The 24,506-nt window shown below is 46.7% G+C and overlaps 1 protein-coding gene across 1 annotated transcript; it reads left to right on the top strand.

Annotated features, from left to right (window-relative positions):
* Nucleotides 1-3,554: 3,554 nt before the first annotated feature.
* Nucleotides 3,555-10,019, top strand: LOC136537471 (uncharacterized). Its single transcript, XM_066529432.1, has 9 exons — nucleotides 3,555-3,573; nucleotides 4,500-5,024; nucleotides 6,545-6,742; nucleotides 7,090-7,187; nucleotides 7,259-7,300; nucleotides 8,115-8,282; nucleotides 8,362-8,536; nucleotides 8,922-9,153; nucleotides 9,239-10,019. The coding sequence occupies exons 1-8, from the start codon at nucleotides 3,555-3,557 to the stop codon at nucleotides 8,963-8,965; spliced, it is 1,269 nt and encodes a 422-aa protein (XP_066385529.1). The 3' UTR covers nucleotides 8,966-9,153; nucleotides 9,239-10,019.
* The last annotated feature ends 14,487 nt before the right edge of the window (nucleotides 10,020-24,506 follow it).

Here is a 24,506-nt window from a genome sequence, read left to right as displayed (position 1 = left end):
CCTCGCTATTCCTGTTCGAGAGTGTCTCGAAGCTGCTGCAGAAGAAGTTGGTCTTGTTCGACCTTGGCCTGGAGCTCACGGAGTTGTTCTAGGTCTGGGCATTGAGGTCATGCAATGGCGGGGACCTTGTTTCGTGCGGCCGGCAGAACAATGCGTGGAGGTGTGGCGGCGCCTATCCCTGGGCGAAGCGGGAAATAGCTACCTGCCCCCTCGTCCTCTTTGCCCGCCCTCGGCATCCCGAGCCCGACGTGAAAACATTCGCGAGTGGGGTCATAGGTACCCTCGTCGTCGGAGTCGGAGTAGCCGAAGCAGTAATCACTTGCGACCAAGAACTGGCACATAGCCCCAGGGTCATGGAGTCTAGAGAAATCCACTTCGGGCCATGCCTCGTCCTCCTCCGAGGAGTCGGCGTGGGTGCTCAGGTCGAGAGCAAAGCGCTGGCAGCGTTCTGAGGGATCCTTGTGAGCGGCAGTGTAAGCGTAGGCATGAGAGGCGGCAACATTTCTCAACCTAAAGGGGTATGGGGATGGTGCCATCGTCCGACTCTGCTCCGCCGGGATCAGCTCCTCAGGGAGTGGTGGAGCGGATCTTGACGACTGGGCATCACCACGTGCCACCGGCGATTTTCCTTTGTCCAAGCTCAGGCTAGACAGGTCCCCAGCCAGGGATCCTGTGCCAACAGCTGGTCGTAGGATATCGGCGGGGAGCGGCGTGCCGCCCCGGATTCGCGTAGTGTCAGGGTGGTCTTGCTCACATCGTGCCTGGCGAGCACGGCGAGAGCGGCCGCCCGGGCGCCGCCTGTGCCTGGGCTGCCGGTGCGTGACTTCATCGTCGGTTGGTGGGGCTCGAGGAGTGAGGAGTACCTTGTCGTACTCATGACCTAGGGATATGAACTCTAGGCTCCCAAACCAAACCACCGTGCCGAGACGCAATGGTCGTACGGGATCTGCCATCCGGGACCTATTGGGATGACGAAACTGACACGTAGAGGCCCCTACCTAGTGCACCAACTATTGGTGTTTTAGACCGGGGGGTCCTCAACCAACCAGTAAATTTGAACTACGTGCCCCTAATCCTAGATGGTGATGCAAAGAGACACAAGGTTTATACTGGTTTAGGCAATCGATGCCCTACGTCTAGTCTGATAGATCGATCTTGTATTCCTTGCACCGAAATGCTCATAGTAGGGGGTTACAAGCTAGGGGAGAGAGGGAGCTAGTCCCAGGTCTTGGCAAGGTGTCGTGTGGGCCATCTGAGACGTTGCTCTCAGGCGGCTGGGATGTGTGCGTGTGTTACAATGTGTTCCTCCTTTTTTCCCCCTCTAAGTGACCCAAGTCCTCTCCTTTTATAGTTGAAGGGAGGATATGGACAGTACATGTGTTTAACTATGCGGTGTCGTGCCAACAGGGGCGGCATGTCCAAGCCCTATGGCCTGTTCCTATGGCGACGTGGTCATCAGAGTGGTCTGTCCTTGGAGCACTGAGGCGGCATGCCGGTCCCATCTGATCCTACGCGTCGTGAGAGCCCTAGGACTGCCCTGGAGTGGGTGCGGCGGTGGACGTGCAAGCCGCTGTGGATGGACTGTGCACGAGGCCGAGGCCTGGTCAGTGCCGAGGCTGCACCGTAGTGGGGGGTCTCGGTGGGCACAAACCCCGAGATAGCCAAGACCTTGGCGCACAGCGCCGAGGCTCCGAGTGGGCGGCTGATCTGGTGCGCCGGCTTGGAGGCGGTGATAACCCGGGGCAAGTTGTCCATGTCGCGTTGTTTTCAAGGCGGGGATCGTGGGGCACAGTGTAGTGTGGGCGCTGATCGTGGGCACAACGTCAGAACACAGTGGCCGGTAATCCCCACCGTGCCCTGTCTCGGTCGGTATGGCGTTGATGCGACGTTGGGTCCCGTCGGCCATTCTGTGGCGTCGAACCATCGTCCGGCTGAGATTACGGGAGTGGTTGAAATATTAATGAGACATGACGTGCTGTCGGGAGGGTCGGTCGAGGTGGGGGCGATGGACTATGGGCAAGCTAGTTTCGTGCGATACGGAGAGTGAGGCCTCGCGCGAGACGGAGAGCGGAGCCTCGTGCGATACGGAGAATGCACCCCCTGTCGAGGCTTTCCGTGGAGAGCCTCGTGTGAGGCAGAGATTGTGTTCCCTGCCGAGGCCTCCCATGGAGAGCCTCGCGTGGGGCGGAGATTGCGTTAGGACGCCGAGACCTCCCGTGCGAGGCTCGAGGCGAGGCGGAGGGCTCGGTGGGCCCGGTCGTGGCGGGTGAGGGGCCCACGGCTTACCTTCTAGCTTTGTTTTCGATGGGACTTAAGTGACCCCTTTGATTGTTCGCTCAGGGTACCCCGTTCTAAGGTACCCGACAGTACTGTTCACAAAAGCTAGACTAGATAAGCACTTGCTTTCAAGAAATGGAAAGAGTACACAAAAGGGATAAAAAAGAATAATTGTAAACGGTGTTTTGCTTAGCTAGAATATACATGTAGTGAATGTTACTTCTAGCATAGATAATACATAGCATACCAGATGCATACTTTGCAAAATCCACACCCTCCTGTAAAAGATCTATGTTAAGGACTATCCACAAAGTTATACAACGATTAGACTAATGGATGCCAACCCAAGGTATACACACTAATTTTTTTTGAGATTTAGATGATTTCTCCCATATATCAATCAAGACACCTGGGCAAGCTCTTTGAGGTGCTCGTACACTTGGCTGGCCACAACGTCATCCATTCTTTTCGAAGAGCTCATAAATCCAATGCACACATCTTTGAGGTTGCTACAATAATACTTGTCAGGTAGAGCTAACGTCGATGCCACATTGGCAACATCAAGTTTCTGGCAAAGTATGCTCTCGCGCATCAATTTCATCCTTTCCAAAGCATACTTATCTGCTGCCACAAGTAAATGCTTAACCATTTCATTGTTTCTCCTCACTAGCAACATCATCCATGGCAGGCAAATCTGTGTAGACGAAGTGAAGCAAGGCCTTGAAAACACCAGGCTGCATATCATCTACATTATATTTCGCCTTCTGTTGTCCTTCATTGGCCCATAGAGCTCCACCTCGAAGACCGGCGACCACATTGCGAGAACAAACTTATGGGCATGGAAAACTTGCGCTTCAACCCTGAATGTCACATCAGCCCCTCTTCTCAGACTCCAACAACTTTCCAAGATCATCTGGCAAGTCTGAGGACGGGACCTCGATCTCACACATTGTATCGGATGCGGACACTGGCGGCCCCAACACAACAGTGATGTCGCACTCAATCACCAGACAGTCATCCTTCACGTATGGTGACATCTCCAGCTCGTCGCTCTTCTTAAACTTTTGATTGCCCCATGTCGAATTTGCATATTTGTACACCATCGGCTCCTTCACATTTACGAAAACCTTGGGAAGCCTAGTGGTTTGGTCGAGCAACCTCAAGTCAAAGCGTGCCATCACATCATTGGTCTTACTCATCATCTCAAGATAGATGGCGCATTATCCTTTGCCATCTTCAGTGGCTCCTCTGTTAGGAAAGAACTGGATGCACCAGTCATGGCCGCCGGCAGAGAAGGTAGAGGACCGGATGAACTTGCTAGCGCCCAGCCCCTTGAGTAGGCTATAGCCTAAGATGTCAAACACGAGCATGCATCGTTGCATCTGTGGGTCGCACCGCGACACCATCTTCTTCCCTGTCCAGGATGCCGCCATTGCCGGCATTGAGGTGGAGAGATTGAGGACAGCGTTGGTGAGACTGGAGGTGGCGAAGAGAGGGGGTCGAGGGCGGGGGGGGGGGGTCTATGCTTTTCGCTCTACGAGGCTTCACTTGGGAGCTTCGCTGGGGTGAGGAGAGGCGCGCGACGACAGGGAGCCAAAGCCAAAGGGGCGGGTTGGGGACTGTTTTTTCGGACGAAATTCAACCAAATTTCATCGATAAAACTAGATTTTTTTATAGCAATGATAAAATTTGATATCAATCAAAGTTTTTGGGGTTTTTTTTTTCTGCTCCCACGCAGATGGCCCAAATTCACTCGCATGACGGTCTAATAACACATAGGCCCTGTTCGGCTCTCCCCATATTCGGCTTGTTCGATTTTTTTTTTCTTCAGCCAGAACAGTGTTTTTCTCTCACAACAATTCAGCTAGAACAGTGTTTTAAGCCAGTTTCAGCCAAAATTCAGCCAGCCGAACGGGGCCATATACCTCTTCCCATCATATTAATATCCTAGAAATCAAACTCTTATCCCAAACACTCTTGTTGCACAAGCCACATCCATGTTTATGACAGTGCCTCCGTCATGGCCACAATCCCCCACTCATAATATTTTATTCTTATTTTTTATCTACGAACAAGTGATGTTTAATGGTTTAAGAATAGTTTCAAGTCATATTCTATGAATTTTTCGAAACAAATTATTTTTTTAAATTTAGACCCGATATATCCTGTTTATCCACCTCCGATAAAAATTTATTTTCCGATAGTGAAAACACTGATTATAGGGACGGTACTTAGAGCTGACTTTGGTCAGTGTACTTATGTTCCCAAAGGAACAGACGTTTTTTACGGTTCACAACCGAATTTCTGCCTCCGACTCCGAGACCTCCCCAACCCACGCACCAGCCCGAGCCCGACTCCCTCTACCGTCCTGAGAAAAAAAACACGACTCCACGCTTCCTTCGACTCGCCCCTCCGCCGCGCGCTCCAGACCGTGCCGCCGCCGCCGACGACGACGAGCGCCCCGACGACGAGCGCCCCGACTAAGCCGCAGCCGCCGAGGGCACCGGACGAGACCCTCCTGCTCGCCGCGCCGGGAGCGACGCCGGTGAAGCCCGGCGCCCGGCCCAGCCATCGCGCGGCGCTGGTGAAGCCCACCGCGCGGACCTTGGGCCTCGGCTGGAACCCTACACGCAGCCCGTGCCGCTCGGCGGGAGCTCCAGGGGCGGCCGGCGAGAAGCGGTCGCGGCACGTTGAGCAGCAGCAGCTTCTTCAAGTCCTCCTACACCCTCACTCGCTGCTGCCACCAGGTGTGCCAACCCCTTCTCTTCCCTTCTTGCTGTGTAAAACCGAGCACCAAACCCTAACTTAAGCTAATTGGCTATTTCTATTCCGATCTGATCTAATTACTTGTGTGTACATGTATTATGCCTGCTATGTGTCCACAATGTCCAGTACCAGTAGATTGATTGGCAAAATGAAAATTCTTCAGCTAGGGCATATAAGAAAGGAAACTATTGCTAGACAAATTGGTTGATAGTGTGCTCCCAGGTATATAAAACTACAAATTGGTTGATAGTGTGCTCCCAGGTATCAGACGTAGCAAACTCTGCTTCTTCCCTGTGTAATCAGGGGTGCTCCCTAGTATATGTTCTTCAATTGATTCTTCATCAATAAAGGGTCCTGTGTTTTAAATTTACTCAGCAGTTTCTAGAGAGGGGGCGCGCACTGGGTTGAGAGAAAGGTGCGCACATTGGGTCTCTACGCTCTCATGGTGTTTGTTGAAAAGGGATTTTAGTTGTAGCGATTGGTGCGATTTAATTTGATTCAGTGAGCAACATGGGATAGTCGGTGCCAGTCATTTGCTCTTGTTCAGTGTTCAGTCATTTACTCTTGATTTGTTTTTGTTTGGTGATCGATGCTCAGATACATTAGTCGGACAGTGATTAGAGTGGCCCGGCCAAGGACCATGCAACCATGCATCAATTAATTATGCCCTGCACAGTACCACTGCTTTAGGGACAAAGAATTTATCATTTTCGGGTCCTGAACTCTATCATTAGTATAAATCAAGGCAGGTCTGCTGGCCATTATGAAAAGTGTATTCTTACTATGCTGAATTCTTACTATACAAATATTAAAAAGGCAAGTTGTCACACCCTCAGTAGTAAATTAATGAGTCCTCGCAACAAATGAAATTATGTAAGTGTATAATGGTCCTTGCATTGAAATTATGATGTGCTTTACACTAAATAGAAATTTTATATTAGGTTTTCTTGAGCTATAATTTTCAACGAAAAACCAGTAGCTGTTGCCTGTTAGTATACCTCAGCATGCTTAGAAGTTGTAGCCACCTCTAAAAAAATATATATATGCAGCAATTATCTTCAAACTGGTAGTGAGTTGGTGGTAGTTGGTCACAGTGAACAGTGCAAATCAAGACGTATTGTTTGGCAAAATTTATATGCTGTGTATGGGATACAGTATTTTCCAAACCTACAAATATATGGCTAAATGTTATCAATTCTAAATGCAGGACACCTACCTCTAAAGTTTTATCTGAAGCCAAATCTTTTTACGATTCCTGTATCCCTACGAGAATATCTTAGCCGACTTATCGATCATGCACTTATTTTGACATTGTTACTAAATTTGACGCTTATTTATTTGAATGTGGCTCGAAACAGTATGTTGCTAGGCCAAGTTAAAATTTATTTGTCTTGATTTCGACCAACTATTTTTTTATACTCTTACTGCGTTGAAAATTTGAGGCTCCTAACCGATTTTTTTTTCTTACTTTTAATGTGTTGAATTGATTGAAATTTGTAAGGTTCCGTAGCAACACACGGGCATCTGCTATTGATTCAGAAATCTGAACCCTCCGGCCGCTATCGTTGGCCACCCTTGCCGACAGGAAGGAGAATGACTTCGACCTCCAGGAAGAGGAAACGTGCTTCTCCTCCGGCAGGAATGACCTCGACCTCTTCCTCTTGGAAGAGGAAGCGTGCTTCTCCGGCAGGGCCAATCGGTTAGTCACCTGCGGTGTCTCTCTATCCCAATTCCCACCCCCGTGCGAGGATTAGAATGTAAACCCTATATCGGACCCTAGTAGAAATGCATACGTGCCAAATGCCATGGAGGATTGATCTGGCAAAGCGATTTCCGGCGTGGTGCTCGAAGCCCATCCGGATTAGACCCCGCCTCTGTCCCTCCACTCCATCGTGATTTAGCGTTGCCGTGGCGGATTGGGCAGAGGTGTCAGGCAATGGCCTTTAGCTCCACAGATGGCGCCACGCTTGATATCTGAATTAACGATTGATCTTAGCACATTATTTATTTTATTTAATCCTGCTAAGTTTGCTTATGTGTTCACAGGGAACTATGAACTGGTCTCGTTGCTGCTTGAAACTCCCTCCGGCTTTGCCATTTTCTCTATGTATGAGCATCACTTCAATGACCCAGATGCTCTGGAGGTACTTGCTTTGTTATTCCCTTTATGTTTGCTGTTTATTTGCCTAATTTTTCTGTTTTCTGTGTCCTGCAGAATATCTGGGCACACTTCGGCGAGGAGTATAGGACAAAAGATGTTAGTGCCCCCCTCTTCTCCCGCTGCACCTACTCACTTCTTTCTTTTCCTTCCTATCTGCTTATGTTGTTGTCTGCAATTATTTACAGAGTATTGATCCTAGAATATCTGCTACATTTATTATCTGCACCATTCATGATCTGCGTATTCATTTACAGTTTTTTTGTTGTTTATAGGGGAGGAATATGATCACAAGCATGGCATTTGTTATTTATTTATTTATTTATTATAATCAAATATTCTACACGTTTTTTCCCCAGTAAACCTAGATATGGTTGTTCTGCAACATGGTAGTACAACCAAAGAACACCAGGGTTTGTCTGTTTAGAAGGTGGGTCAAGATACCTTTTTAGCACAAAAATTTACTCTGGGGTGCATTGCAAAATCTCAAGGATATCAAGAAATATCTTTTGAAATTGTGATTAGTGTTTCAAAAAGTGGTGCTAGGCATTATGTTCTGATAAGCGAGCGATGTGACTTACGATCAAATTGAACTATTCACAGCATTTTTCCTAGCACCTAGGCGTTGCATAGCTGTTCTCCTGAGCTTGGTCTATGTTGGGATGTGGGGAAAATTGGATGTGAATATGGTACGTGGTTATCAAATCATGGATAGATGTGATGTCATTTTCTCTGATTTCATCTGTTTAACACGTCACAAGTCAATGCCTTGAAAATAGTATGATTGCCTTGGCTTGCTTGGCGGAGATTACTACTGGGCGCCTAGACTGAATTTGCTTGCTCCATGATTAGGACATTAAGTGATCTTTGACTAATTGTCTCTTATTTGCTCCCTTATTCATTTCTTTATCAGATTGTTTGGCTGAAAGAGTTCAAAACTTTCAAGGACAAGTCCAGTGCCATTAATCAGGATACTGGTGTTAATTGGGAACTTGCTGATATGATCATGAGATGTTGCTATCCTTCATGGACATTGGCTGTTGGAAATATGGAATATAAAAGAATCATTGAAAAGAGCTTGGTTAGTTAGAGCTCCCTCAATTGTTTATTACATGTTTGTGAACAAATTTGAGCACCAATTTTGCTGTCATTCATTTCAGCCTGTACGTTGTCTGTTCAATGAAACTGTGATGGAAGTGATGAGGGGCCTGAAGAATCTCATGCACGTTTTAGTACCCGGAGAAAAACTCAAGCTGACAAAAAGATCGCCTACCAATGAGCCAAGGACTAAAATGGCTGATGGATCGTCATGGCTTCGGTGTGAAACCAGAGATGGTGAGTTCAGCAGTTGACTTCCTTGATGTATTGACATTCTGCTTTGTGGTTTACATCTTCATTTATTGTGACACTATTCTGAGGGTGTTTGGTTCCCTGCCGTGGTTTGCCACGACTAACATTCGGCACGCCACGCGATACAAGCCTGCTCCGTGGTTTATGCAAAAGCTGCGGTAGCCACACTGCTCTTTTCAGCACAAAACTCTGCCACAGTTGTGTCGATTTTTGGCGCTGCAGCTGGGTGTGGCAGTCCATGGTCAGCAGTCAAACACGTCCTATATCATAGTTTGTGCAGTGCACTGTGCACCCATAGAAATTCAGAATTATCCCTGCCCAAAGCTTTTGGTGCTATATTTTAACCTTTTCGTTGTCTTTTTCCTATTAGTGACTGCACAATGCTCACCTGTACCCAGGTCTCTGAAGCAATGATTATGGTGGCATGTGTCTTGCATGATTCTGATATTTGTGAGAGGAATCTTTCTACCCCGCTGCGCGTAGGTGGTGACCTCCTTCAGGTGGTGTCTGGCGTTAACTGTAAGGGTTGGGATTTGATGAAACTTGCGACGGCTCTGAAGATCATATGTCACCCTCCAGGAACAACTTTGGCTGAAAAAGAGGTACACAATACACAATAAATTTTGTAGATCTTTATTTGTGGAAATTTATCATTCATGTGAGGGACCAAAGCATGTTTTCTTTCAGTTGTTTACAGGAGATGAACTATCAATGCTGTTGATGGATGTGCATAAATATAAAAATAAGCTTGCTATGGCTATCTCCAACAACATTACCTAAAATACAAGATCCATTTCACGTTTGGGTAGCACTACAGGTAAAGGATTCCGTATCTATTTTTGGTCTTCTCCAACAACAGGACCCAAAAGAGAACCCTTTATGCAAATGAGTCTCCAGGAGAGAGGACACTCATATTTGGTTTGTGCCTTTGCTGTAACCCAAAATGGGTCTCGCATATAGGTGCTCTTTTGGAGACTGATTCAGTACCATTCGAGATCCATTTTGGGTATGGGTGTCCATATGAGACATCCATTGGAGACAGTCTAAGGGCACTTGGTTGGGAGTCCACAAAAGAATGATGATGGTCCGTGATTTTAGGGCTCGGGCCCAAAAATTAATGGTGTTGTTCGTTATGGATGCCAAAAGAACATTTGAAGCCAAAAGAGCATTGCAAGCTAAAAAGAAGGGTTATAAAGAAGCAGCTATCTGTGAAGCTTTTGGACTGTGGCCACAAAAATATTGGTGGTTTAGGCTCAGTCCAAATAAGTCTCATGTTGCTACTGTGAATGGGTACGCCCTTTGCTACTGTGAATGGGTAACTGGTTGGTTTGCATTTGATCTTGGGTGGTATGGTTGCGTGAAACCACCATGAACCCAACTGTTAGACATCTTGTCTTGTGTTTGTGTTTCGGTTACTGCACTGGGAACTTCTATTATGTAATAATATTGACCAGTGTCTTATTTACTCTATCGTGTTTTGAAACTTTACTCCTACCTCACAGAAACAGTGTTTCTATACCTGGACTGCTTGGCACCCTGTTTCGAAATGCTTAACTGGGAGCAGAGAGGATTTGGTCTTAGAAACCTCACCAACTCTTCTAAGTGTTTGCTTCAAAAAAAAGTCTTTTAAGTGTTGGCAGTTGATCGACCAAAAGCAAATTCCGTGTGACAAGACTTGCCTCGTATGGATATCAAGAATATTATTGTATTATTCTTAAGGCCACACAGTTATTAATAACGCATACTTATTTCTGTAGTTCCTTATCACTAATGGCAATGCGAATTTCACATGATTTGGTGCATTCGGTTGCATCTGCATTTCCCATGATTTGGTGCATGCTCTCCTTTCATTTCATTGAACCGAAGTGATGATCCATAATCTCTGTTTGCTATATCGCTAGCCTTTACCTCCACTAGCGGATCCGTTAGCCCATAATCATAACATGTGTTGCTAACACCAATGTTGATTTTGGTGCCAAGTCTCATGAATCCAAAATTCGTATCTAATAATCTACATGACCTACAACCATCCAGCGGTAATATTACCATGGCAACGTGTAATTTGTCTCCCCTCAGACGCTGAGACCCAACGCGACATTGCCTTTTGCTTTTGCTTTAGCACAAAACATGGTGATCAAGTTGATAACCAGTAGTTTTCTTTTTTCACAAGGGGATTTTCCCCAGAGACGCGCCTGTTCACGAACTACCGCCCGAACTGGCACCACGACACGCCTGTTCTCTCTACCAATACATGCTTCTTGATGAACCTACTGCATTTGAAGATTGTGGTAGAGTATCTCACGGCAAGGTGTTCGAAGGGTGCTTGGTGTTTTTAGTATACATGTGAACCAATCAGACGATTCTTCCGTTTTTTTTTTACTTTATTTACATAATAATGTCTACCGCCGCCTCTCTCTGTTTCATCTGTGATCTTGGCTCACAACATGCGCTTTTACGAATTAAATCTACATGTACTCGTGCGTCCAACGTTGGTACAGAGTTTGATTCTAATACATATCGAAGCAGATGACACGACCACTCTATAAATCTTCGAGTTTTATGTACGACGCATTGACGGGAATTGGCTCGCCGCTCACGGCTCACCGCTCACCGCAGGCATTTCGGCGGGCGAGCACGACGGGTGAACAAATCGGGCTGCGGCGGTTGCTGTCACGTCGCGCACCTTACAGACCGCTACGCCCAATGTCCAATGGGCGCGCTTCGGGCTCCGGCACGACGAGAAAGAACAGGCGTCTCAGGCGTGAGCCAGCAAAGAACGCAACTGCGATTCGATCCTCTCGGGCCTCGGCGATCGCCCGTCTCGCTCGCGTGCTGCCGCAATGCAGCTCGCAGCAGTGGGAGGCAGACCGTATCGTGCGTGGGCCATGACGTAAAGCGCGCTGCTAAAATTACTCGTGCTCAAGAGGCAAACAGGCAATAGTGTTTGGTTGGCCTGCCTGCGTGGCTGCCGCTGCTTGTGCATGTCAGCACGTGTACGAACAGAACGAACGCTATGGTCTATTTGGCATAGAAAAAGCATAGAAACATTATAGTACTACCTCCCAAAAACATCTTGTCATTCAATTAAAAAAATTGTCATTGTCATTCTAGTTAAAAAAATTGTTAGTGTGCTTAACCGTACACGTACCCCTTCTCTATCGGCCTAATTCGTATCCACGTCGCTGATACTATTACTACGAGGATTTAACCCTTATAGCACCATTTATTTTCACACCACCACATATTTGGTTGTAATATTTAGTTCTATGGCAACAAAAGTCATAATTGGTAGCAATATATGGGCCTTATGGCCATCAAAATTGTGTGTTGCGTTAGTCATAAACTCTGTTGCAAGAGGTAGACGCTAATGCCATGGTGGAAAAGGTAGTTGCGAGTATGGGTGCCTAATACCACACGTAGTGTTGAGTTGTGATAACATTGATGTTGCGTTGAGATAGCTAGGTGTTGTTACCACCACCGTAAAGTTGGTTGCAAGTAGTTACACATATGACAATAAAATTGGTTGCAAGTAGTTATAGAGTAATGATCCTAGAATATCTGCTACATTTATTAACAGCAGTGGGAGTTGCACATATGCACATATGAAAAAGCATAGTTGCTGGGCTAGGAAGCATAGCATAGAAAAAGCATAGAAACATTATAGTACTACCTCCCAAAAACATCTTATCATTCAAGTAAAAGTTTTGTCATTATCATTCTAGTAAAAAAATTGTTATTGTGCTTAACCGTACACGTACCCCTCCTCTATCCGCCAAATTCGCATCCACATCGCTGATACTATCACTACAAGGATTTGACCCTTATAGCACCACTTGTTTTCATAACACCACACATTTGGTTACAATATTTGGTTCTATGGCAATAAAAGTCATAATTGGTAGCAATATATGGGCCTTGTAGCCACCAAAATTGTGTGTTGCGTTAGTCATAAACTCTGTTGTAAGAGGTAGATGCTAATGCCATGGTGGAAAAGGTGGTTGCGAGTATAGGTGCCTAATACCACACGTAGTGTTTTAATTGTGATAACGTTGATGTTGCATTGAGATAGCTAGGTGTTGTTGCCACCACTGTAAAGTTGGTTGTAAGTAGTTGCATATATGACAATAAAGTTAGTTGCTAGTAGTTACATAGTATTGATCTTAGAATATCTGCTACATTTATTAACAGTAGAGGGAGTTGCACATATGCACATATGAAAAAGCGTAGTAGCTGGGCTGGGAAGCATAGCATAGAAAAAGCATATGCTGATTATGCTTTTCGCGGTGCTGGCGCTTACGTGGATGGATAAGGGCAGCGCCAGGAGATGGATGTGTAATGTGTCCGGTTGACAAATCGGAGGAAGTGGTCGTGGCGCTTTTTCCCTCTCAGCCGGTATATGGCTTCACAGGCAAAACCAGCTGACAGTGCACGGACGTACGCTGGGGCTTGGCCGCGGTTTTCTGCCCCTGTCCTGGACCTGCTCTGTGTCGTTCTTTGGCCGTGGTTTATCGTAAATGATCATAAAATTTTAGTCGAAACAGTATTTTTTTCGCATAAATCAACCAACAGTATTTTTTTATAAATCAGCAACGATATAAACCAGCCAATTGAACAGGCTGGAGGAAGCTGCATGTCGGTGGGCGGTTGCCGGTTACCGACGTCCGGCCGGTCCGTTCCACTTCCACAGCGCGAAGCCCAGGCCGCAGCATCAGCACGCCGGGTCAGCGCCTCACGCCCTCACACGGGTAGGGAGAGACAGGACTGTACGCACATGCTCGGATCCTCAAGATGGCATGACATGGAAGTACTACACAGTCGGCGGACCCCGAGTCTTTAGCCCGGGAGCCGTACGGAGCCCTTCATTCAGATCGATCTGGCTGTATGCCTGTAAGCTCGAAAGCGACCCGCGACGCCACGAAATCGCGTGGTCGGGAGCCCAGGACTTGGAGTGCTGTGGATCGGGCATAAACTCTGTCGTCAGGAAGAAAAGGAGAGCATCGTTTCGGTGTTAGCGGCACATATATGATGGTCATATATGGAGACGATGGAGTGGCGTGTAGCATGGTGCATGCACTAGAGAACTCCGGATTCCGTCTTTTTTTTTTTTTTTGAGAGAGAGAGAGAGAAATGAGATGGGGGTTTTTAGAGTATCTGTTCTGGAACGAACGGTCGGTGGACGGTGGGGAACTTGTTATTCGGATAAGTAATCGTGCTCCCGAATTTAAGGCGCGGATAAACAACAATACCCAGACATGCGTAGTGGGAATGAAGCATAAGCATCTGCTACGACTACAACGTCTGTTCCTTCCTTCGTCTCAGCGTATCGTGCACCGTTGATATCCGGATAAGCGTATCATTCTCATCAGAAGAAAAAAGAAAAGAAAAGAAAGGGGTAGCAAGCGGGTCGTCCCTGCACATACTGCCGTGCAGTCAGTTACTTTGTCGGGGGCGATCTTTTTTCGTGTTTCCTTCTCTTAGGATTCGTCTTTTTTATTAGCATGTTTGGTTGGCTGGTTCGTATTGTTGTTGGTTCGTTTATGTGAGAGAGAAGTATTGTTGGCTGGTTCGTTGGAACAATGTCCATGTGAAGGGGCTGGCCAGCCCAGCCAGCCAGCCAGCTATAACACCCTGGTGTTATGCCTGCATTAGGCACTGCAAATCATATATATCATACATCATCAAGCATTCTAATCACACATGCCTAATCATGTAAATAACAATTGAAACACTGCTTCGAAACATTTGAAACATGTGTGAAACCTGAATGTTGCATACACCTGTTTAAGAGTTGTTTTGCCCTGATTTTGCTTGCTAGGTTAGTAAAACATGTTTGGCTACTATTGTAAATCATCTAGCAATGTTTAGTTTAATTTTTGGAGCAAGGTTTGTATTCAAATTAATTCAAAATTTGGCTTCAAAAATATATTCCAAAAAATTAGGGTTTTGAGTTAAACGTGGACTTTGATCTTACAATTCAAAATCTAGAAAGAATTTGGCTGTGGTCATAAAAGCAAAGTTGTAGAAAATTAAATTCTAATCAACTTTCATTTTTGGTACATTTTCAAAAGATGTCATTTTCTTACTCAAAATAATATTTGAAAGATGGCATGTAAAAATTCCTTGAAAATATATTTGGAAAATGACTTTTTCTCCTTCGCGGGCCGCCGCCTCACTTCTGGCCCACGGTCGAAGTCGGCCCAGTCAGCCTCCCGCGCGTGCCTCGCCTCGCTCGGCCCAGCCCAGCCCAGCGCCGCGCCGCGCCTGGCCTGCCTCCGCGCACCTGCCCGCTGACGCGCCGCGCCGCGCCGTGCGCCCGACCGCGGCAGAGCTTGCCCGCCGCGTGGCGGCCATGCGCCGTCGACGCCGCCGCGCGTCGTAGCCGGCCTGCGCCCGTGCCCACGCGCCCGCCTACACCTGCTGGAGCCAGTGCGCTCGCTGGCTCATTCCCGCGCTGCCTCTCCTCTCCGCTAAAGCCGAGCGCCCCAACTCTGCCTCTCGCCGCGCCCACGCACCCGCCGGCGAAATCCGCCGCGGCTCCTCCACCTCGGCTAGCAAGCACACGCCCGCAGCTCCGCCTCGCTCTCCTTCAAGTCGTGCTCGTGTTTGCGACGACTGCCGAGCCCAGGTAGCGCTGCCTCAAGCCCCGCCACCGACGGCCATGGCGCCGCCGTGCTCGGCCGCCATGGAAGTCACCTTCCTTCCCTTCTCCAACCCCGCCTAGCTACCCTACCGCATTCGCCATCTTCTCGCACATCGCATGCGCCTGCTAGCTCGCCTTGTCTCGGCCGGGAATGGCCGCCGGCCTCGTGGCCGAGCCGCGCCAGCGCAAGCGCCGGCGTAGCCCCTGCCTCAGCCAAGCCAGGCCGAGCCAGGCCGTGGGCCGACGCCTGCCGGGCCATCTCCCCTTCCTTGCGCTCGCGTCCCGCTGCGCAAAAGCATCCGTGGGCCGCCTAATCCGTTCGGGCTGGCCCAGTAGCGATTGAATGATTTGTTTCTATTTTTCTTATTATTTGAAAATGAATAGTTTGAAAAATTTGGATACTCAAGTTGCTCCAAATCTGTTGAAATAAATTTGTCTAGGTTCCTATCTCAGATCTACTTGGAAAATTATTGCATGTCATTTTTGAAATACTTTTCTGTAGAACTTTATTTAATCATGAATATTGCTGATAACTTGAAAATATGTAAAAAATCTATAGACTTCAGAAAAATTATGATTCTAAGTTTGTTAATCTTCTTATGTAATGTACTTCCTAGGACAAATATTTTCATGCATGTGCTGTGGGAAAATTTTTGAGGTGTAGTTCAAGTACCTTTAATGGCTGATTTTTGTTATTTTAGCTAGAGAGCAACTTTGTATAAACATGCATGTGATAAATTTTGTATATCATTGTATGCTATGAAGAACCTAGGAAAAAATACTAACTCTATTGTTTGACACTTTTCACAGTACAAAGTATTTTCATGTACAAAATCATGCCATAGCTTGTTATTTTTATGTAGGCTAATCCACTCATTCAAATATCATGAAAATCTATTATTAAACTACTTAGGGTAGTACTATGCTGTAGTAATTTCTAAGATTTTTCTAAGCAAGAAAAATAGAGGTTGCTATTCAACCTATGATTAATAGGTTTTAATTAAGTGTTGCTTTTGTGGGATTTAGAAATTAGTAAAGCTTTGGTGTATCTTTGAAGCATTTAATAAAAAGTGTTGAATTAACATATTAGTATTAGAAAAGAATGCAGTAGATGACATTGCTTGTAGTATATTTTTCTGGATGATGTTGACTACCTTGCATTCAAACATATCCATTGTATTCATCTCATCCGATGGCCACCCGATTGCATAACACTTACGCACATTGCATCATACAGGTCGCAAACTGAGAACCCGTCATCATACCCGAGGAGCCCGAGGAGCATTCGAAGTGTAGCCGCAGAAGTGCCCAAAGCCCAACGAGGAGGACGTTGAGAAACTTTCGGTGGCCCCGATCAACACGACCCGAGCTCCTTCGAGAGAGCAAGCCCCGGCATTTTCTCTCTCCGGTTTGCAATTATTAATTAATGCTTTACTTTAATTGATGCATTACATTCCGGAGTTGTTTGCAACTATTGCTGTATTATACCTTGTCTACCTTTGTTATACATATCCTTGTTACTCGGGTATCCGCAGTCGAGTCAATGCTTAGCTGGCTTAGACCGGTAGAAGTCGGTGATTTCCTGTCACCTCGAGCTATAGGTGGTTACCCTGGATCTGCTTGGATGACTATGAAGTTATGGTATAACTAAGTGTTAAATGAAGTTGAGACCGGACGGAGACTGCAGAGTTTTGGACTGTAGTGTTTCCGTCTGTGTCGATTAACCGACCGTTGTTGGGCCTCGAGTCATGTTGAACGTATGCCTTACATTTAGCTGGCCGATAAAGTAACCTTCCGACCGCGAGCTGGAGATTTTTTTGGGCCGAGTAGATTACCCCGCGCACTGTGCCGGAGCAGGTGTGGTAGGACACGGGGCGAGATGATAAGACCAAAGTCAGTTGGTCCCCCCAGGTACATGTGGTTCCTGGCAAACTTGAGATACCTGGAAAGTTAACTCGATGATCAATATCTCACTTTAGCGGGTGAGTGAGGTTTGTGTAAGGAATAAATCACCAGCTGGTTAGGAACGATTCGAATCGTCATCGCTCCTGGATAGTGAGCACTTGACTTGAGTGACTTCATCGTAGTAAATGTTTATGGAACACTTGGACAGTTATAGTAAAATATGACAGTATGGAAGTTGTTTAATGATCATTGGTTATCATTATCTACTTAATCACATGTTGCTCTAGTATAGTTGCAAATCTAGTCGACATGTTAATAACAATTAACTTAACAATAATGCTTTAAAAAGGGTCTTGAAATGCTAAAAATGCTTCTTTTTGCAAATGAGTCAGCTACCCTACTATAAAGCCCTTCATAATCCTTGGTGTCACTTATTTTGTTATGTCGGGTAAGTCTAGCTGAGTACCTTCTCGTACTCAGGGTTTTATTCCCACTTGTTGCAGATGGGCAGATGTATTACGGCTACTTGTATCAACGGCCTTTATCCTGCGATGGGTGATGCTTAGGACCATGGGCATGGTCATTCCTTACGTCTCGTCTGATGCTTTTGTTGGAGATGATCATTTGCTGGCACTATATTTGAACTCCGCGTGAGTGTGTGTGTGGTTTGAACAAATGGCTTCCGCTACTTTTATTCGAACTTGTTTGTAATAATTATGTTTGAAACTTTGATGTGTCTGAGATTACGAACTTTTATGTAATATGTGATGGTGACCGCTAAACTTCTTATGATCTTGGCTGGAATGGAAGTTGGTTTGAAATCCTTCGTGATTTCACGGACTACCGGGTTATAACGGGCTTAAGTTTGCTAAATCGTCTGCTCTGGCGGATGATTTTCTTACTTAATTTCATATAATTGGTTGGTTCTGTTACAGCTGGCATCAGAGCATGGTTTAGCATGTTACTGTTCACAAGTGTATTTAAAACAAAAAGGCATTTGAAAAACGTGATTTCCAAACTATAAAGTGTGCCGGTGGTCATATCCTTTATGCCTAGTTAAGGACTTTAGGTGGCTTAATTAAGTACTGACTGGGGTTCTTTCATCATATTTCTCTTTCGTCGCTCATACGGCATGCTATTGTATGAGTGCCACTTGTTTGAGTGGTAATGTATAGATCATTTGCCTCTACGCCTTGGTAAGTGTGAGTTGTGAGAGCATGATCGGATACACCGCCGATCTAGGGTGAATGCTTATATGATGCTAGAGTAATTACATGTTATACGCATGTTTTACAAAGGTATCTCATGTATGGGTCTTCCGTCTGTTAAGGCGATGCCGTCAATAGGACGATGGTTCGGGTAGTTACTACCGTTATACACGTATCTGGGGATTCGTGTAGAGCGTGTAGATAAAATTTTACTGCTTTTATGCATTCATTGGGAATTGGGCTGAAATGAATCTTCTGCAAGTACATAACAACGCTATCGTGTAGAACGTATTAGCTACGTAATTGAGATCGTTTGTATGCCACCGAATTCGTCGTTAGAAATTATTTATTTCCTAAGTTTGTGAGAACGTACGGCACGTACATACATCATGTTACTTGTGCATTTCATTCATGTCATGCATTCCTCCCCTTATAAATTGGTTATCTCCTTTTGATAAAAGTTGTATCACCTAAAATATGTTTCCCCGAGGTAATAAAAGAACTTTTGCTACAAATGGCCCGCATGAAGTAGACCGCCCGTAAGTCCACCGAAGGAAGAGCACCCCGATGTCCGTTGGCCCTGAGGGAGCACCGCACCACGGACACCTTCTTGAGCGAGTTTGGCATGCCAACCTTGCTTTGGAGAGTGCTCCATGATGTGGGGTACCCAAAGGGTCAAGAGCCAGTGTACTCTTGGAATGAGAGCCAGTTAGCAGAGGATGGACTTGCAATGGTAGAAATCATGGTTCCCTGCTCTCGGTAATGCTCCAGATTGGGATGGTTGGCATTTGGAGTTTGAGGGTTGCACTCCAGTCGAGGGTGTAGAGGGAGTAGCCTTCCGTGTCATCAGAGATATTATGAGCAGATTTCCCAGTGAGCTTGCAGCAGCTCTAGCTGGCACTTTTCCTAGGGATGATCCTCGTGATGCCATTTGAGTTCAGCCTCAGGGAAGCGCATTGGTCAGAGGTCCAGCTGAAGGACAGGCTAGCGACAACCAGGCAATGAGTGCTATGTTCACCGCCATCAGAGCATATGAGGGTCTCGAGAGTACCTACTGGACTTTGACTGGCTTGCGTGGTGAGGATAAGCTCAAGGGGAGAAAACAGAAGAAGAGACAGGCATGTGCTATAGCTAGTTTTTAGGAGCAGTTGGCTGATATGAACTTACAATGAGATCAGGCGGTTGAGAGAGGTGATAGAGCTATGCAGCGAGTGCATACGTTGACTCAAGCCAACAACAATGCAGACCGCATGATAGGACAGTGTAACACCCTGGTGTTATGATCTCGTTTAGCACCGTGGTTTAGGCTTAAGTCAAATTTTAGAAATGATTTTTCTTGAATTTTAAAATTTAAAAACCAATTTCTTATGTCCACGATAGAAGTCTGAAAATATGTTTAAAAGCACTGTTGTCCTTGCCGCACTGTCGTTCTGAACATTTGAGAACAGTGGTGTGTCTCTCTGGTTCTAAATAATCCGTCGCCGTGTATGCGGGCTTGGTTGATATCGCCCACGGAGCTGTATCGCAGTCTGCCTCTGTTGTCTCGTCATGTTATTGTCTTTGTCGTAGTGTCGTTGTCTGCCTTCATGTCCCGCCAAGTTGAGTCCCCTCGGTTTGCGCTATGTTCCTGTTGTCTCTCCCTCTCTAGCCTCGTTTGTTGATCTAGCTACCTTGCTTCGCTCCGGACATACGTGCATACATGCTGAGCTCTCTAATCGATCGTCTCATGATCAGTTCATGTATTTGTTCATATATATTTATATATATATATGAAACCAACTTCACTATGTAATACATCATTCCCGTCAACTTTCTCCTCTACTGGCTGCTGTGCCGACATGTCCCTGCAGGTGGCATCTTTTCAGTTGTCTTTTCATATGCATGTGCTGCTTGGATATGGACTGCGAGTGAGAGAAGCACTGCTGCTTTGCACGTCGGGAAATCAAAGCTGCTGCTCTCACTCTGTTTCTCTTGTCATATCTGTCTTCCATTGTTTTTCCACGCCAACTGGACCACGTGTTCGTCTGCACTCGCTCAGGCCTCGCCTTTTTCCTTTGGCGCTGCTGGCCGCACTGCCCGGGCTGTCCTCCCGAGCCTCCATCGTCGGTTTTGTTTTTGGCTACGTCCGCTGTCGTTAGTTTCTCCCGGCGCTCGCTTCTTTTCCCCTCCCCGCGCCTCCATGGGTGCACCGACGCCTCAGCTCTGGAGGCCGCAATCGCCGTTGCTGGCACCGCCCGTGCAGGAGCGCCTGAGCCGTGTGTGGATCCACATTTTCCTCTCGCCCGCTCGTCACCGGTCCACCCCACGTGACTACGCGTGAGCACCGCCCTTCCAGGTGCCGTGCCTCGCTATCTCTTCAGCATGCGCGTCGCACCCGTTCCCTGCTCGGCTGCGCTGCTGGCTGGTCGGCTGTCCGCTCACGCCACGCAGCTCGGTCGTCTGTGGGCGCACATTGTGGTCTGGCCCTACACGCGAGCCACTCCTACTGTGCCAATCACGTCACCCCATCCTGTTGCGGACGTGACCGGAGCACGGACTTAGCATTTTCATTTCCCCTCCTCTGCCTGCCACGGCCGACGAGGCCGCCACCGTAGGCTGGCTGCTCGGGACCACCAGCGCCAAATTCACAGCGGCTTCGACTTCGTCTTGATGTAGGTCAATTGGCCAACCCCTCCATTCCCTCAACTGACCACCACCTTACCCCAATTTGGAGGTTTTCGCCCCACCGCGCCATTAAGGCCGGGCTCGGCCGCGATCACCGCAATAGCTCAAGTGTTCACCTCGAGTCAAATTCGTTGCACCGCTAGCCTCGCCTCTACCTCTGCTCCACCCTGCGTACCTCCCTTGAACCTCTACCACCTCCTAGCTTCCGCTGACGTGGCTGTGCTGTCGTGGTGCACCGCCGCGCCATCCGGGCGCACGTGGTCAGCGTCATTCGGGGAGTCTCCGATCGAGCCGTCACCCCAGCCAGGTTCGTGGTGAGTCTCTGGAGCTCACCAGCCACCCCTACCACTCCTTTGATGCCTCGGCTCATCGGAACACCGCCGCCACCGTTGCAGATCGCCGTCATCGCGGGGGAGCCGTTCCTATGCACCTCTGGCTTCCCAACCGCCACCCATCCGTGCGCAAGGACCCGTAGGTGAGAGTCGACCCCCTAGATAAGCAGTAGGGTGTCCTAGTTGGCCAGCGTAGTCACCTAGTTCCGCTGGCTGCCGCGCCGGTGGGCGATGAGGCATCATGGACCTCCCCGTTGCGAGGACGAAGGTTTAGAAGGGTGTTCTTGCGAAGCCGCGGTCTGTAGGAATAGTACATAGGACTGCGGGTTGATTCTGTTGTTCGTGGGGGCGTTTTTGCTTAAACGCCGGGGCGTGCGCGGACATCCCCGCCTATGCCGTTTCCGCGCGTGGGCCGCGCCGTCGTGGGCCGCCTGCTGCTGGGCCACCGCGCCCGCCGGGGCCGTCATGCGCTGTCCGTCTGGGCTGCGGCTGACTGCGCGTGCCGTTGGGCCAAGTGATTGGCGCCAGCCCATTTCGACTTGTAGAGTAAGTTCTGAGTTAGTTTAAAAAGGTAAACTTGTAAAATCGATATAAAATGGTATAGGAGTCTAAAAATAGTGAAACTAGTTTTGTTGAGTCCCTAAAATCATAACCTACTTATTAGTGTAATTCGTTCACATAGTTTGATGATATTTTTAGGATCTATATAATTAAAATGGGATACTTAATATTGTAAAATATAAGCTTATAGGGATTGTTGTGATAAATTGTTAAAGTATTGGATCTGAAATTTTTACAGTAGGTTCCTAGCAATATTAGGTACTTACCGTAGTTTTTGTTGTTCCAGAATAATTGGTTGCTAGATGGATAATGAGGCCCTTTTCCGAATAAGGATTAAATCGATAGAATAAAATAAAGAAACAACTTTGGTTTATATCACTAAAATTATTATTGGGAAGTAACGCCTTATCTGACAACGTGTACATGTAGCCTAAGTACGGTCGTCGTAGAACTAACCCGTTAACTCAAGAGGTGTACGTTGTATTTTACGAGTCACGATTGCAGTTGATTAATTACATCTTTGCATTGCATCGCATGCATATCATATAGGTACGATGGTGGATCAACGGGTCGATCGAAGGATGATTGGGAATCCGAAGATGATGCAACGGGCTTTCTATCTAGTTGATGGTGGATGATCGGAAGATGCAAATACTAACTTTTAATATATATCTTACCCAGGCAAGCCCCGGTGCACAACCCCTACTTTCTGCAGTTTAAATTATAATTGTGCATTAAGTTTTAAGGAGTTGAATGAAACCCACTTGCATATATATATATCTTTATCCTATAAGTCTTACTAGTATGACAGGATCATGTAGAATGCTATGCTATAGGACTCCGATAGAAGTCGAGTGATTTCCTGTCACTCGCGAGAGATAGGAAATATATTACTGAATGATTATCCCTTGGAAAATATAAATGGTGGAAAGGAAAAATGGTGACCAGGTAGGGATGTGGTTTGGGTATTGGTGGGTGTAAGAAGTTGTGTCACCGCGGAGGCGGGTCATAGCTTGGTTACACCGTTTTTTCCTGTCTGGTTGGTTAAGGACCGATCGTTGCATATGACTCTGGGCAGGTCACAGACTTATTATCCCGAGCACATACTTGTGTATGGGTGCTTGGAAAACTTGTTGCTCTCTTGTCGTGGATCCGGCTCTTTCCGGACCGACTGCTAGGGTTTTATTTTGGTGGAGGAGGTCCTTGCACCGCACTGAGTCCGGGACTCAGGGGCGGGGGCTTGGAGTCCTAGTTTGGATGGGGACCTGGACACCCAGGATAGGAGAGTGATGGGTTGGTCCTGCTTGTGCCTGAGGTACAAGCGGGGCGTGTGTTTTCAGGGTACCCAGCTGGGGGCATTGATTCGCAAATCGTCAGGCTATCCGGTACGGTTTGTCTACGGTTTAGCATCGTAGTAAGAACTGAAGATGAAAGATGGAAGATGAAAAAGGAAATCTGATTGCTTACCACTTGCTTGAAAGTAGCACAGGTGCTTACATAGAATGGTTAGTTAATGAACCAATGCAGCTATTATTAAAAATCAAATATAAGGACGCACGCTTAGTAATGCTTTCTGCAAATGCAACCCACAAACCAGATAGCCTTGCATATCCTTGGAGTCTTTTCTTTTCTCCTATTGGGTAAGTCTTGCTAAGTACAATTGAGTACTCAGGGTTTTATTCCCCCCTGTTGCAGGTGACAGGTGGACACGTGAGCTGACCTTTGTGTGTGGATTCCTCCTGGTGGGCTCAGAGAGGATTTCCTTTACGCTGTGATGTAGTTTTTATTTATAACTCTCACCAAATGTTTTTATAAATAAAAGTTCATAACCTGTTGTAGTTTATTATCCACACTTCATCATGCCATGATGAGATATTTATTTCCGCTGTAATTCTGATCACATATTTATATTCCACTGTATATTAACTTGTTTATAACTCTGATAACATGATTTTATTCTGCTGTTAAATTAATAAAAATTATACTCTGATGTTGTATTAAAAGTGATGTAAGAAATGGTTACGAGTGATGTAAGCTTTATTCTCTCATTTGTGACCCTGATGGCAAAAACGTGGATTTTCGGGTTCTCCCCTAGGGTGTGTCCGACGGAACCGAGTAATTTAGTGTTTTCCCTTGAGTACTTAGTGTCTAATGGAAGACAAGCACTCCGGTGAGGCATTACATTAGGCAGTTCTGCCACAGGTGGTATCAGAGCATAAATGAGGAAATAAAGCTTCGAAAACCTTTTCTAAACTAAAATTTGACAACCTATTGTTGCAAAAAGTTAGGATGTTTGCATGTGAAGTTATATAAGTAGCCCTATTACTATGGTTAAGTATCTAGGATAGATGGCACTCTGCTGACTTAGGTAGACTTAATCAAGTTCTACAGGTACACTGACTCGAGCATAGTCCGATAGTATCGGCTAGTTACAGGGAGAGAACGAGGTGCCAAAACTCAGAGAACGGTTGCCCTATATGTGGCAACAGTGAAAGGACATATAGGACGTGCATTCATACATATCCTGTTTGTGCATTGTAGTGTCGTATAGCTGGTAGATACGCCATCCATAAGTGTCACATGTGTCGTATTGTGCACATCTGACTCGTTCCTGTTCGAGAGTTAGGTCTGCACTATGGCTTCGT

The sequence above is a fragment of the Miscanthus floridulus genome, chromosome 2 (genome assembly GCF_019320115.1).
Source record: "Miscanthus floridulus cultivar M001 chromosome 2, ASM1932011v1, whole genome shotgun sequence".
NCBI classification, from domain to species: Eukaryota; Viridiplantae; Streptophyta; class Magnoliopsida; order Poales; family Poaceae; genus Miscanthus; species Miscanthus floridulus.
This window is presented reverse-complemented; position numbering and strand designations above follow the sequence as displayed.